The sequence below is a fragment of the Salvelinus sp. IW2-2015 genome, linkage group LG15, assembly GCF_002910315.2.
Source record: "Salvelinus sp. IW2-2015 linkage group LG15, ASM291031v2, whole genome shotgun sequence".
NCBI lineage: Eukaryota > Metazoa > Chordata > Actinopteri > Salmoniformes > Salmonidae > Salvelinus > Salvelinus sp. IW2-2015.
This window is the reverse complement of record NC_036855.1, coordinates 51,043,452-51,058,230: the sequence shown is the minus strand read 5'-3', so window position 1 is coordinate 51,058,230 and position 14,779 is coordinate 51,043,452. Positions and strand designations below refer to the sequence as shown.

At 41.3% G+C, this 14,779-nt stretch overlaps 1 protein-coding gene across 1 annotated transcript in view; it reads left to right on the top strand.

Moving 5' to 3' along the window:
- The window catches only part of LOC111974183 (lysosomal acid phosphatase-like), a 29,167-nt gene extending 20,976 nt beyond the window's left edge, over positions 1–8,191 (top strand). The window contains 1 exon segment of the mRNA XM_024001821.3: positions 8,101–8,191. Coding sequence (XP_023857589.1) covers positions 8,101–8,108 — 8 coding nt within the window. The 3' untranslated portion in view covers positions 8,109–8,191.
- The last annotated feature ends 6,588 nt before the right edge of the window (positions 8,192–14,779 follow it).

Genomic DNA, 14,779 nt, shown 5'->3' with positions numbered 1-14,779 from the left:
GTACCAAAAAAAGTAATACATCTGCAGCCGCAAAAGCCAGAGAGGGAGCCTGGCAGAAAATTGCAGACAGAATAAATAAGCAACTCATCATACCCAGTGCCAGAACGAATCAGTTGGATGGGCATTTGCTTTCCATAGGTGGGCCCATTTTTTCACGGGGCCTCCTGTGTGTTCACACGCCTGCATGCATTTTTTAAATGGGTGTAATTGTAAAGACCATAGGCAGCTCATTAGTTTCAAGTTTGGGGAAGCTTACAATTGGTCCTACCATTTCTACCAATCAGCGTGCCTCTTATTAATATTTATACAGTTGAAGTCGGAAGTTTACATACACTTAGGTTGGAGTCATTTAAACTTGTTTTTCAACCAGTCCACAAATGTCTTGTTAACAAACTATAGTTTTGACAAGTCGGTTAGGACATCCACTTTGTGCATGACACAAGTAAGTTTTCCAACAATTGTTTACAGACAGGTTATTTCACTGTATCACAATTCCAGTGGGTCAGAAGTTTACATACAAAGTTGACCGTGCCTTCAAACAGCTTGGAAAATTCCAGAACATTATGTAATGGCTTTAGAAGCTTCTGATAGGCTAATTGACATCATTMGAGTCAATTGGAGGTGTACCTGTGGATGTATTTCAAGGCCTACCTTCAAACTCAGTGCCTCTTTGCTTGACATCATGGGAAAATCTAAAGAAATGAGCCAAGACCTCATAAAAAAAATGTAGACCTCCACAATTCTGGTTCATCCTTGGGACCAATTTCCAAACGCCTGAAGGTACCACATTCATCTGTACAAACAATAATGCATATTCGTTTGTCTCCACATTAACATATTCCTCTCAACTGTACATTTTTTGCATGATTCGTTATGCCGTTATAATTACATACATTTGCTTCCATTTTAGTAAAGTCTCCAGCCTTGGGTCGCATAGCATCAAATTCGGCATGGGAACCACTCGATATGATTGGTCATCGCCCAGCCGTTGCCGCTGGTGATTTGCATAAAGTTGGGAAATGTTGAACTTTTTCACCACGTCCCATGCCACGTTTGCACCGCTCAACGGTCCCAGCCCTCTCCGCTTCTCACTTCTTTCAATCCATCAAATGAATGGGTAGCGGTGTTTCACCACGGGGCATTAGATGTTGGAAATCTGCCACTTCGCTTGCGCCAGAGGGCCTGGCCCGCCCTACCGTACCTCCTTGCCAGTCCAAATGGTCAAGATTTCAATATTTTATTTATTTGACCGAGATGCGCAATGACAGAAAGACGTATTAATTTCAGTTAAAGCATTCGGGCGAGCGACACAGCGGCCCTCTGTCTCATTATATGTAGACCATGTATCTGATGCTGTCTGGACCAAAAGAGTATGGCATGTCATACTATTTCTGTCGAGACAGCATCATATACATATAGAGGGGCACTGTTTTGTTTGCACAGATGCTTTCTCCGGTGATAGTTTCAGCAGAGAGGAAGAGGATAAGCGAGAGGGCTCACTCTCTGCAAAATCTGTCCAGTATAAGCCCAATGCGTTTCTATAGGAATAATATGCATACCTACCCTTGTCGCCTGCATTCCTGCCTTTGGGACAAAGACTCCTATTGTTAGGGAGGAGACATGAGCATCTCATCATTATATAGAAATCTCTGGTTTCAGCCTCTTGGAAATTTGAAAGGAAAGTTGGCGAGTGCACTGTTAGGATGCTGGATAGTCCTGAAGTCAATTGATGTTTTGCCAAAATTATATAATTACTCCTGTCTAAATAAAAGCATTCAAAAGACTTCAACGGGGAGCATGACTAACATACTGACTACACCGGGCCCGTCCACGTGCGCATGTTGATTTTGTCCACCAACACCAGACATGATCAGGACATGCAGGTTGAAATATCAAAAGGAACTATCAAAAGGAACCAACTGTATTCATTTGGGGACAGGTCAAAATAATTAAATATTTATGGCAATTTTGCTAGCTAGCTTGTGTTGCTAGCTAATTTTACCTGAAATGCACAAGGTCCTCTACTCCGACAATTAATCCACACATAAAAGGGCAAACCAAATTTGTTTCTAGTAATCTCTCCTCCTTCAGGCTTCTTTTTTGGARTTTATATGGCGGTTGGCAACCAACTTTAAGGTGCATTACCACCACCATCTGAACTGGAGTGTGGACCTCAGTTAATCTTCAATCACCCACATGGGTACTGTACATGCTCCTAAAAACCAATGAGGAGATGGGAGAGGCGGGACTTCAATGCGTCAAGCTTCACTGTCACAGCCGGCCGCGAACCGGAGACCCATGAGGTGACGCACAATTGGCCCAGCGTCGTCCGGGTTAGGGGAGGGTTTGGCCAGCCGGGATGTCCTTGTCCCATCGCGCTCTAGCGACTCCTGTGGTGGGCCAGGCGCATGCACGCTGACACGTTCACCAGTTGTACGGTGTTTCCTCCAACACGTTGGTGTGGTTGGCTTCTGGGTTAAGCGAGCAGTATGTCAAGAAGCAGGGTGGATTGGCAAGTTCGTGTTTCGAAGGACGCATGGCTCTTGACCTTCGCCTCTCGACCTTCGCCTCTCCAGTCCATACAGGAGATGCAGCGATGGGACAAGACTAACTACCAATTGGGGAGAAAAAGGGGAGGGGGGGAAATATATACAAATAAAAAAATGTTGCATCAAGAAGAAGGGAAGGGGTGTGTGGCGACAATATGGTGCGTCTCCAGAATGCATGCATATGTAGGAAAGTGCCCATTTGGCAATGTCTTATTTCTGATTGTCTTAACAAAACACGTACACCACACATTTTTGTTCACCTCACACAAGTCAACAAAGTCTGTTATTCTAACATCCATTGCGAATGATAGTTCCTCAGTATTTAAAAATCTTTCCAACACTCCCGCCCTTGATAATCACCAAGCCTCGGTGTGAAAGAGAAAAATATCTTTATCATGATCTGATGATCCCATATATCCATTGGAAATGCCATAAAAAAAATTATCTTTCTGTCCCGAGCTCACCATCGCCATAAACTGAGGGCCTGGAATAGGCTAGTTGATACATTGCAAGTTCGTAAATGAAACAACCAGAATTTCACAATTTTGTTTTTGTCGGCTTTAGGATATTTCACTTAATTGATGTAAGATATACGCCAACTGCTGCATTTAGCCACCAATGGATCACAGTGTACCAATGTGTCCATATGGCAGAGTCTAGTGCTCTAGCCATAGTTGAATTTTAACTTTTTTGAATTTACTTAAGATTTTTGATTAACCACGTGACAATGATTGAGAAACTAAAACTTTATCGAAACACAATTCCTGACATTTAATCCTAGTAAAAATTCCCTGTCTTAGGTCAGTTAGGATCACCACTTTATTTTAAGAATGTGAAATGTCAGAATAATAGAAAGAATTATTTATTTCAGCTTTTATTTCTTTCATCACATTCCCAGTGGGTCAGAAGTTTACATACACTCAATTAGTATTTGGTAGCATTGCCTTTAAATTGTTTAACTTGGGTCAAACGTTTCGGGTAGACTTCCACAAGCTTCCCACAATAAGTTGGGTTTGTAGGCCTCCTTGCTCGCACACGCTTTTTCAGTTCTGCACACAAATGATCTATAGGATTGAGGTCAGGGCTTTGTGATGGCCACTCCAATATCCTGACTTTGTTGTCCTTAAGCCATTTTGCCACAACTTTGGAAGTATCCTTGGGGTCATTGTCCATTTGGAAGTGTCACAACTTCCACCGAAGTCGGCTCCTCTCCTTGTTCGGGCGATGTTCGACGTCACCGGCTTTCTAGCCATCGCCGCTACATTTTTCATATTTATTTGTTTTGTCTAGTTTCCATACACACCTGGTTTTCATTATCTAATCACACTGCATGTATTTAGTCCTCTGTTCCCCTCCATGTCTTTGTGTNAACAATTTAAAGGCAATGCTACCAAATACTAATTGAGTGTATGTAAACTTCTGACCCACTGGGAATGTGATGAAAGAAATAAAAGCTGAAATAAATAATTCTTTCTATTATTCTGACATTTCACATTCTTAAAATAAAGTGGTGATCCTAACTGACCTAAGACAGGGAATTTTTACTAGGATTAAATGTCAGGAATTGTGTTTCGATAAAGTTTTAGTTTCTCAATCATTGTCACGTGGTTAATCAAAAATCTTAAGTAAATTCAAAAAAGTTAAAATTCAACTATGGCTAGAGCACTAGACTCTGCCATATGGACACATTGGTACACTGTGATCCATTGGTGGCTAAATGCAGCAGTTGGCGTATATCTTACATCAATTAAGTGAAATATCCTAAAGCCGACAAAAACAAAATTGTGAAATTCTGGTTGTTTCATTTACGAACTTGCAATGTATCAACTAGCCTATTCCAGGCCCTCAGTTTATGGCGATGGTGAGCTCGGGACAGAAAGATAATTTTTTTTATGGCATTTCCAATGGATATATGGGATCATCAGATCATGATAAAGATATTTTTCTCTTTCACACCGAGGCTTGGTGATTATCAAGGGCGGGAGTGTTGGAAAGATTTTTAAATACTGAGGAACTATCATTCGCAATGGATGTTAGAATAACAGACTTTGTTGACTTGTGTGAGGTGAACAAAAATGTGTGGTGTACGTGTTTTGTTAAGACAATCAGAAATAAGACATTGCCAAATGGGCACTTTCCTACATATGCATGCATTCTGGAGACGCACCATATTGTCGCCACACACCCCTTCCCTTCTTCTTGATGCAACATTTTTTTATTTGTATATATTTCCCCCCCTCCCCTTTTTCTCCCCAATTGGTAGTTAGTCTTGTCCCATCGCTGCATCTCCTGTATGGACTGGAGAGGCGAAGGTCGAGAGGCGAAGGTCAAGAGCCATGCGTCCTTCGAAACACGAACTTGCCAATCCACCCTGCTTCTTGACATACTGCTCGCTTAACCCAGAAGCCAACCACACCAACGTGTTGGAGGAAACACCGTACAACTGGTGAACGTGTCAGCGTGCATGCGCCTGGCCCACCACAGGAGTCGCTAGAGCGCGATGGGACAAGGACATCCCGGCTGGCCAAACCCTCCCCTAACCCGGACGACGCTGGGCCAATTGTGCGTCACCTCATGGGTCTCCGGTTCGCGGCCGGCTGTGACAGTGAAGCTTGACGCATTGAAGTCCCGCCTCTCCCATCTCCTCATTGGTTTTTAGGAGCATGTACAGTACCCATGTGGGTGATTGAAGATTAACTGAGGTCCACACTCCAGTTCAGATGGTGGTGGTAATGCACCTTAAAGTTGGTTGCCAACCGCCATATAAAATCCAAAAAAGAAGCCTGAAGGAGGAGAGATTACTAGAAACAAATTTGGTTTGCCCTTTTATGTGTGGATTAATTGTCGGAGTAGAGGACCTTGTGCATTTCAGGTAAAATTAGCTAGCAACACAAGCTAGCTAGCAAAATTGCCATAAATATTTAATTATTTTGACCTGTCCCCAAATGAATACAGTTGGTTCCTTTTGATAGTTCCTTTTGATATTTCAACCTGCATGTCCTGATCATGTCTGGTGTTGGTGGACAAAATCAACATGCGCACGTGGACGGGCCCGGTGTAGTCAGTATGTTAGTCATGCTCCCCGTTGAAGTCTTTTGAATGCTTTTATTTAGACAGGAGTAATTATATAATTTTGGCAAAACATCAATTGACTTCAGGACTATCCAGCATCCTAACAGTGCACTCGCCAACTTTCCTTTCAAATTTCCAAGAGGCTGAAACCAGAGATTTCTATATAATGATGAGATGCTCATGTCTCCTCCCTAACAATAGGAGTCTTTGTCCCAAAGGCAGGAATGCAGGCGACAAGGGTAGGTATGCATATTATTCCTATAGAAACGCATTGGGCTTATACTGGACAGATTTTGCAGAGAGTGAGCCCTCTCGCTTATCCTCTTCCTCTCTGCTGAAACTATCACCGGAGAAAGCATCTGTGCAAACAAAACAGTGCCCCTCTATATGTATATGATGCTGTCTCGACAGAAATAGTATGACATGCCATACTCTTTTGGTCCAGACAGCATCAGATACATGGTCTACATATAATGAGACAGAGGGCCGCTGTGTCGCTCGCCCGAATGCTTTAACTGAAATTAATACGTCTTTCTGTCATTGCGCATCTCGGTCAAATAAATAAAATATTGAAATCTTGACCATTTGGACTGGCAAGGAGGTACGGTAGGGCGGGCCAGGCCCTCTGGCGCAAGCGAAGTGGCAGATTTCCAACATCTAATGCCCCGTGGTGAAACACCGCTACCCATTCATTTGATGGATTGAAAGAAGTGAGAAGCGGAGAGGGCTGGGACCGTTGAGCGGTGCAAACGTGGCATGGGACGTGGTGAAAAAGTTCAACATTTCCCAACTTTATGCAAATCACCAGCGGCAACGGCTGGGCGATGACCAATCATATCGAGTGGTTCCCATGCCGAATTTGATGCTATGCGACCCAAGGCTGGAGACTTTACTAAAATGGAAGCAAATGTATGTAATTATAACGGCATAACGAATCATGCAAAAAATGTACAGTTGAGAGGAATATGTTAATGTGGAGACAAACGAATATGCATTATTGTTTGTACAGATGAATGTGGTACCTTCAGGCGTTTGGAAATTGGTCCCAAGGATGAACCAGAATTGTGGAGGTCTACATTTTTTTTATGAGGTCTTGGCTCATTTCTTTAGATTTTCCCATGATGTCAAGCAAAGAGGCACTGAGTTTGAAGGTAGGCCTTGAAATACATCCACAGGTACACCTCCAATTGACTCCAATGATGTCAATTAGCCTATCAGAAGCTTCTAAAGCCATGACATCTTTTTCTGGAATTTCCAAGCTGTTTAAAGGCACAGTCAATGTAGTGTATGCAAACTTCTGACCAACTGGAATTGTGATACAGTGAAATAATCTGTCTAAACAATTGTTGGAAAAATACCTTGTGTCATGCACAAAGTAGATGTCCTAACCAACTTGCCAAAACTATAGTTTGTTAACAAGAAATTTGTGGAGTGGTTGAAYAACGAGTTTTAATGACMCCAACATAAGTGTATGTAACTTCAGACTTCAAATGTAGCTAAGTAAATGGAATAATACTCTTATTGCAATGTGGATGGCTCGTAAAATAGCCTTTCGTTGTGCATAGTGTAGTTTACGGTGTTGCCAGGGAACAGCACCCTCTTCGAAGAAGTAGGAGGTGAAGATCTCCCGAACACAGATTGCCGCTCTTGCTGTTTTGTTGGACGCCATCCTTGAAATATCCTGCAGAGCAGCAGACTTCCCCTCTGACACACGGCGGCAGATCCCCTCCTGGTCCTCGTGTCTATCCCAGGGTTCCAACACCTTCTTAAGTCATCAAATTCAAGGACTTTCCAGGCCCAATTCCTTCAAATTCAAGGACCCAACATGGCATAGTTTGAGACACGAATCAAGGTTAATTACTGTTACAACACTGAGAATGTTTATAAATGAGAACTAGCAGGCTTTGCAGAAGCTCAAAGACAACAATAAAAAAAGAGAGGCTTGAATGTGTGAACACTTTTCAATTGTGCTGTGTTACAGTGATGGCAGACTACGTGGTCTCTTGCCATCTCGAACACAGCAAAACAATATATTGTGTAAGTTGAGCGAAAGATACTTATTCACGAGTTGAAGAGCTAAGTAACTCCTTGTTTATTTCATTAGCACCAGCTTAACACAAAACATGTCGCAGACATTTTTTCATGAACATGACCAAATGAATAGATAAACAAAAGCATATGACCATAAATAAAATGTTTTGCGACAATAAAAGATTAGATAAATGAATTGGATAAAAATAAATAAAACATTTCCCCAACCATTGTTCTGGGGTTGTTGGCCTTTTTGGTATATTTGCTTTTCTATTTATTTTTTTATCACTTACTCATTGAATAGTGTTTTGCCCTTTCTCAAACTTACAGTGCCCAACCCTTGCTTTTTGCTGCTATGCCCCTTTTGCTTTTCAGGTCATTCACTTTTTTGTTGAGTAGTGTTTCTATTTCAGCTATTTGTGCTCTTATCTTTTGCACCCTTTCTCAGGCTACTGAACTTGGCAATAAGAGTGAGGTTGCCTGTGCCCTTTGCTTCGTGTGCAAATTTGTCTGCTGAGGTCTCGAGAGCATTTGTCATCGGTAAGTCTTCTTTTCTTCCCTTTAAGTTGATCTATTTCATCTATAAGGTCTTTTCTCCTTTGTTTTTTTTTGCTCATCCATTCTTCTGTCTCTGTTCTTCTTGATGTGTCACATACCTCTGCCTTCCAGATGCCACTGACATCAGCAGCGGTCTGTCAATGCACACATTATGTATGCCACCCACAGCTCTTATGTGGTCAACAATACATCTCTGTGCTATGTATGAATCTTCCTTCAAGTTCTCCACTTCAATCTGCCAATTGATGGAGAATCCACGCTCTACTAAGACTTGCTCGTGTGACAGTAAAAGGAGTTGCTGGCAAATCTCCATAGATTTCTGAGCTCTTTGTCCTTTGACATATACTCATGTAAAAATGTGTGCACGCTGTCTTGTACAGGATCAAAGTTTACAAACTGAGTGTTGGGCCTGGACAATGTCATCAATAAAAAGTGAGTATTGTTGTATGATGTCATCACAATCTTCTTCCTTCAACCGATGACTATTTACAAGGTAGGTAGGTGCCTTCTTTCCATTTGTGCCTGCCATTTCCCTTGGATCCAAGAAAGAAAGATGCGAGACCAGAGAGTAATTCAATGGAGATTCCTCAATGAGTTTGTTAACAGTTGTGAGCGATTTTCACGTCCATCAATGTTTTCTGTCCAATTTTCTTCCCTGCGGTCAAGTCTCTCACAATTCTTCGAGTAACAAAGCCCAAGTCGACCTGTGAGGAGTCCATGTGATTGGATGACTGGTTCACCTCGACATCAAAAAGTGTTTGAGCTTTCTTCGCTTCTTTCATGAGGTCTGGCTTAATGAATCTGCTCCTCGCTCTTAAGCAGCTTCAACAAGTCTGTAGAGAGAAATGGCACCATGGGCTTTTCGGTCTGGTAGCGTGTGAGGAATGGTGTCACTTCTTTGCTCACTGACAAGATGAAATTCTGTTTTGCTGTCATGAGAGGGTCCTTAACTTCTTATGTGTCACGCCCTGACCATAGTTTGCTTTTTATGTTTTATGTTTTGTTTGGTCAGGGTGTGATCTGAGTGGGCATTCTATGTTGTATGTCTGGTTTGTCTATTTCTATGTGTTTGGCCTGATATGGTTCTCAATCAGAGACTGGTGTTTTGCGTTGTCTCATTGGGAACCATATTTAGGTAGCCTGTTTTGTATTGTGGGTTATTGTCTATGTGTAAGTTGCCTGTGTCTGCACTTGTTTATTATATAGCGTCACGTTCGTTTGTTGTTTTGTAAGTGTTCTTTGTTTCATTAAATAAGAGAATGTATTCGTATCACGCTGAGCCTTGGTCCTCCTCTCTTCCACCATACAACGAGCGTGACATTATGGCTGCAATCCCGGTAACGGGATGATATGACAACAGCCAGTGAAAGTGCAGTGCGCCAAATTCAAAACAGAAATCTCATAATTAAAATTCCTCAGACATACATGTTTCTTATACCATTTTAAAGGTAATCTTGTTGTTAATCCCACCAAAGTGTCCGATTTCAAATATGCTTTTCAGCGAAAGCACTACAAACGATTATGTTAGGTCACACCAAACCACAATAAGCACAGCCATTTTTCCAGCGAAATATAGCAGTCACAAAAAGCAGAAATATAGCTAAAATTAATCACTAACCTTTGATGATCTTCATCAGATGGCACTCATAGGACTTCATGTTACACAATACATTCATGTTTTGTTTGATAAAGTTCATATTTATATAAAAAAAATCGGAGTTTACATTGGCGTGTTACATTCACTAGTTCCAAAAACATCCAGTGATAGTGCATAGCCACATCGTTTCAACAGAAATACTCATCATAAATGTAGATGATAATACAAGTTATACACATGGAATTATAGATATACCTCTCCTTAATGTAACCGCTGTGTCAGATTTCAAAATAACTTTACAGAAAAAGCAAACCATGCAATAATCTGAGACGGTGCTCAGAACAAGAGTCAAATTAGCCGCCATGTTGGAGTCAACAGAAACCAGAAATTACATGATAAATATTCCCTTACCTTTGATGATCTTCATCAGAATGCACTCCCAGGAATCCCAGGTCCACAATAAATGCTTGATTTGTTCGATAATGTCCGTTATTTATGTCCAATTAGCTACTTTGGTTAGCTCGTTTGGTAAACAATTCCAAAGTCACAAAGCGCGTTCACTAAAACGTGACTAAATGTCCAAAAGTTCCGTAACAGTCAGTAGAAACATGTCAAACGATGTATTGTGTTAACATACATCTTGAATAACGTTCCAACCGGAGAATTACATTGACTTCAGATGAGCGATGGAACGGAGCTGCCTCTCACGTGAACGCGTGTGGTCAAAGCATGGTCACCTCATGGCAGTGGTGACTCATTCCTGTCTCCTTCGGCCCCCCTTCACAGTAGAGTCATCAGACAAAGTTCTATTGACTGTTGACATCTAGTGGAAGCCGTAGGAAGTGAAAACTCATCCATATCTCGCTGTAATTTCATTGGGAGCTTGGTTGAAAATCAAGCAGCCTCAGAAAAAATCCAAACAGGAAGTGGAATTTCTCACCTTTTTGCCTGCCATATGAGTTCTGTTATAGTCAGACATAATTCAAACCGTTTTAGAAACTTCAGAGTGTTTTCTATCCAATACTAATAATAATATGCATATATTAGCAACTATGACTGAGTGCTTGAATGTGTATTTTTTTTAATTATTTTTTTAGTGGTGTGTGTGAATGTGTGTTGATTTTAAGAAAGGCATTGATGTTTATGGTTAGGTACATGTTGGAGCAACAACAGTCCTTTTTCGCGAATGTGCACTGCATCGATTATATGCAACGCAGGACACGCTAGATAAACTAGTAATATCATCAACCATGTGTAGTTAACTAGTGATTATGATTGATTGATTGTTTTTTATAAGATAAGTTTAATGCTAGCAAGCAACTTACCTTGGCTTCTTACTGCATTCGTGTAACAGGCAGGCTCCTCGTGGAGGGCAATGAGAGGCAGGTGGTTAGAGCGTTGGACTAGTTAACCGTAAGGTTGCAAGATTGAATCCCTGAGCTGACAAGGTAAAAATCTGTCGTTCTGCCCCTGAACAAGGCAGTTAACCCACCGTTCCTAGGCCGTCATTGAAAATAAGAATGTGTTCTTAAATGACTTGCCTAGTTAAATAAAGAATATAACAAAAAATAAAAAATTGGCGTCCAAAAATACAGATTGTTATGAAAACTTGAAATCCGCCATAATTAATCGGCCATTCCGATTAATCGGTCTACCTCTACTTCACACACCTGAATTTCTCCAGGAGGCAGTCCCACATGGCACTGGTCACCCAACATTGCAGTGCCCTACACGGTAACTGTAGGCAATCGTTTTGAAGGAAACTCCAGTTACAAGGTATCTGTAGGAATATGAAAGATGTCATTATTAGACTTTTACATCACCAGGTCATTGTGAATTACTAAAGTATAATATCCCTTATAACAAATCATGATAACATTGGATTGGAAGATCCATGTGACAATAGCAGGATCATATCAAGGATAGCATCACAAATGAATACATGAATACCACTTGAGGCTTGATGAGTCGATCATTTGAATCAGCTGTGTAGTGCCAAGGAAAAAACAAAAATGTGCACCCCTTTGAGTCCCCAGGACCTGGACTGAGAACCACTGCTCTTAATTGGGACCTCTTCATCTGCAGACAAGTCTTCACAGCTCTCTTTATCTGAGGACAGAAAACCTCACGAGAAACAGACTTCATTATACAAAAATTAGAGCACACTGAATATTATGTTACTATTCTCTCCGTCCTCACTTCTAGGGACTGGAACTACACAAATGTGCCTGCCTTATCCAGATTCGCATACTCTCTCACCTCAACAGTTGGGGATGCTATCCTTTCACCCTCCTCCATAGCTGTTAGCTAGCTACCTAAAAATGCATTTTTACAGTGATAAATATATCAAGATAGCTAGCTAATATGAAGTTAGGTAGCTGGTGATATTTAATTAACTTAGCTAGCTATCTATACATACATTATATAAAGTTGGCTAGATAGCTAGAGACCAGTTAGCAACTCATTTGAGTTAGCCTGCACAATCTACAGAATAGGTTCTCCCAGCCATGTGGGCTATTGGAAACTGTAAAAGGTTGCGTCAATCGAATCTGGTATCAGGATAAAATGTGATTCAAAGTCACCGAATATACTTTAAGTATTTTTATTTAACATAAGCTCAGAATGGTAAATGCAATTTTCGTATATACGGGTTCACTGTATCACCACGCAGGGTAAAGCAGGGAACTGACTGAAATAGTACAGACATGTTCTTTTATACTGTGACAAGGTAAGTTCCCGCTTCTGAGCTGGCCTGTCACAGTAGAGGCTGAGCGTGGTTTAAACTTGCTAGCCCATCGTTGGCGCACAGACTGGTCCCAGCCCCCAGGCGCTCCCGTTGGCAGGTGTAGTTGTTGCTGGGCAGATTACCTTCTGGGCCCACACCCTGGATACAGTTATCACACATCTGGCTCCTGTTATTGTCTAACAAAAGACAGTTTGTTCTCGCAACACTATGCTCTGTATGTGTCTCCCACAACTCATGATAACTGCCTACACCCAAGGTTAGCCACAGCCTTCCCGCTAGTAACACCATATGTTGCAAAATGTTACTTCCAGCACACGCACACACACACACACACACACCCCCATGATAGGCCAAGCATATTTTCAAACCTCACAAAACGGGGAAGCGAAGTTTGTTTGTCATAAGAGCGTTTTAGAGCATATTACTATTTAACGATTTACTCATTTAATAACCAGACTAAGCGACACACGGCAATTTACCGCGTGCAAGTGAACACGAGCCGTAATAGGCTTACTAAACACTTAAAAGACAAAACCATATTGCCTCAGCCCTCAAATAAAGTGGACACTTCTGATGACGTATCATGACGTATCATGACGTCTAACGAGTATACACTTGTAGGGCAACTGTAGCTAATTAATTAGATAACTAACGTTAGCCTGCCCAGCTGGAACTTTGAAGAAGTAAAATGTTTGTACATAATTGTACACTCGCAAAGTCGATAAAAAAAATTGGCCTGAGGGGCTTAAGTTGCGAACTTCCCTTGTTTGGCCCGATGTCCAAGATGGTGACGTGGATTCCCAAGGGCATGAGGCTTGTGTAAGTAGACGAGGGTGTGTCTTTATTAGCCGAAGTTTACACATGGGTGATTAGCAGCGCTTCATTTGTAAATCGGGAGGTGTCGAAACAAAAAGCCAGCGCTAGAGTGGGTTGACCTGGGGAGTTCTGATGTACCCGAACGCATTAAAAAAACACCTTTATAATAAAGCATTGCATGCATATCATCCAATTTGTTAATGGCTTTTTTATAAATGCATCTCATGCTATTCTACTTAATTTTGCATGACTGGAGACTTGGGCAGAATCATTTTTGTATACCGCACAAATTATCGAAATGGAGGGTTACTTTGACACTGACAAACAGAGAATCTGAGATAAATAAAAACGACTTTGTCTTGAATCCATCAATAGCCTCGGCCTATGTGTGTGGAGACATATTGTAGGCTACAATATGAGGAGGAAATTATAGTCCTAAAAATGCGTTCCAGTTGCACTAACTCACCCAATGATGCGCAGCTCACTTGCTGTTCATGCCAAAAGCCTATCTCTCTCTCTCTTGTAAAACAATATTTGGAAGTTGATCAAATATTTTGGTAGTGTACCGCATAGTCTTCTCTTTTCAGCAGGAGCAATTTGTTTTACAACCTGTGTTTTCCCTCGATTGTGTTTGAAATATTGCGAAAAGCCTGTTTTGTCACTGACAGATTTGACGCGCGCTCCTGAATGTAGGCTATTCCTTGTTATTGGGCTACAATCTACAGCTAGGCTATTTAAAAATAAAAAAAGATATTAATACTCTGTGGCTAAATTATAGACCTCATGGTGTAGTAGGCTATTCTAAATTATTTCATTTATTTTAGAACAGACAGCAGTAATTCTAAAACTTTGGAAAATGTATTTCAATTTATCAGGGATGCTGCAGTTCCTTCAGAACCCTTCGCGCGTCTATGATTCTATAAGGAATAATGTCTATCATAGAAAGTGAATCTCATTCTCGTTATGTGAGAGATACTGGCGCGCTTCTCACACTGTCACGGCCACACGTTGGTCTCAAACATAGGTTACAATGTTGCGCAAACTGTTGTGCCGAAAATCTCCCCCCTGCCTTTCGCGTGAACGCGCACGCACTCAATTCTTCATTGCTGCGGCTTGCTTGCTAATTGAGATTTCTGTTCTTCACCCCGTTATCAGTTCAGTCTGTTTAATATAACACACATGCAATAATTATTAATTTCGGTTGCCTATCCGGACGTGAAGTTGGTTCTATAGAAAGTATTTGACTCTTGTGACAAAATTAAGGAAATTAGAAGGGGGGGATTCGGCAAGGCCATTTTCTTGCCTTTGGTCCAGATGGTGTTTGAATTGGGGATATGTGTCCCATCTGTAGCACCAATGACGTTTGGAAAATCTGCGGGATGAATTAGGCTATCATGTTGCCTAGGTTTA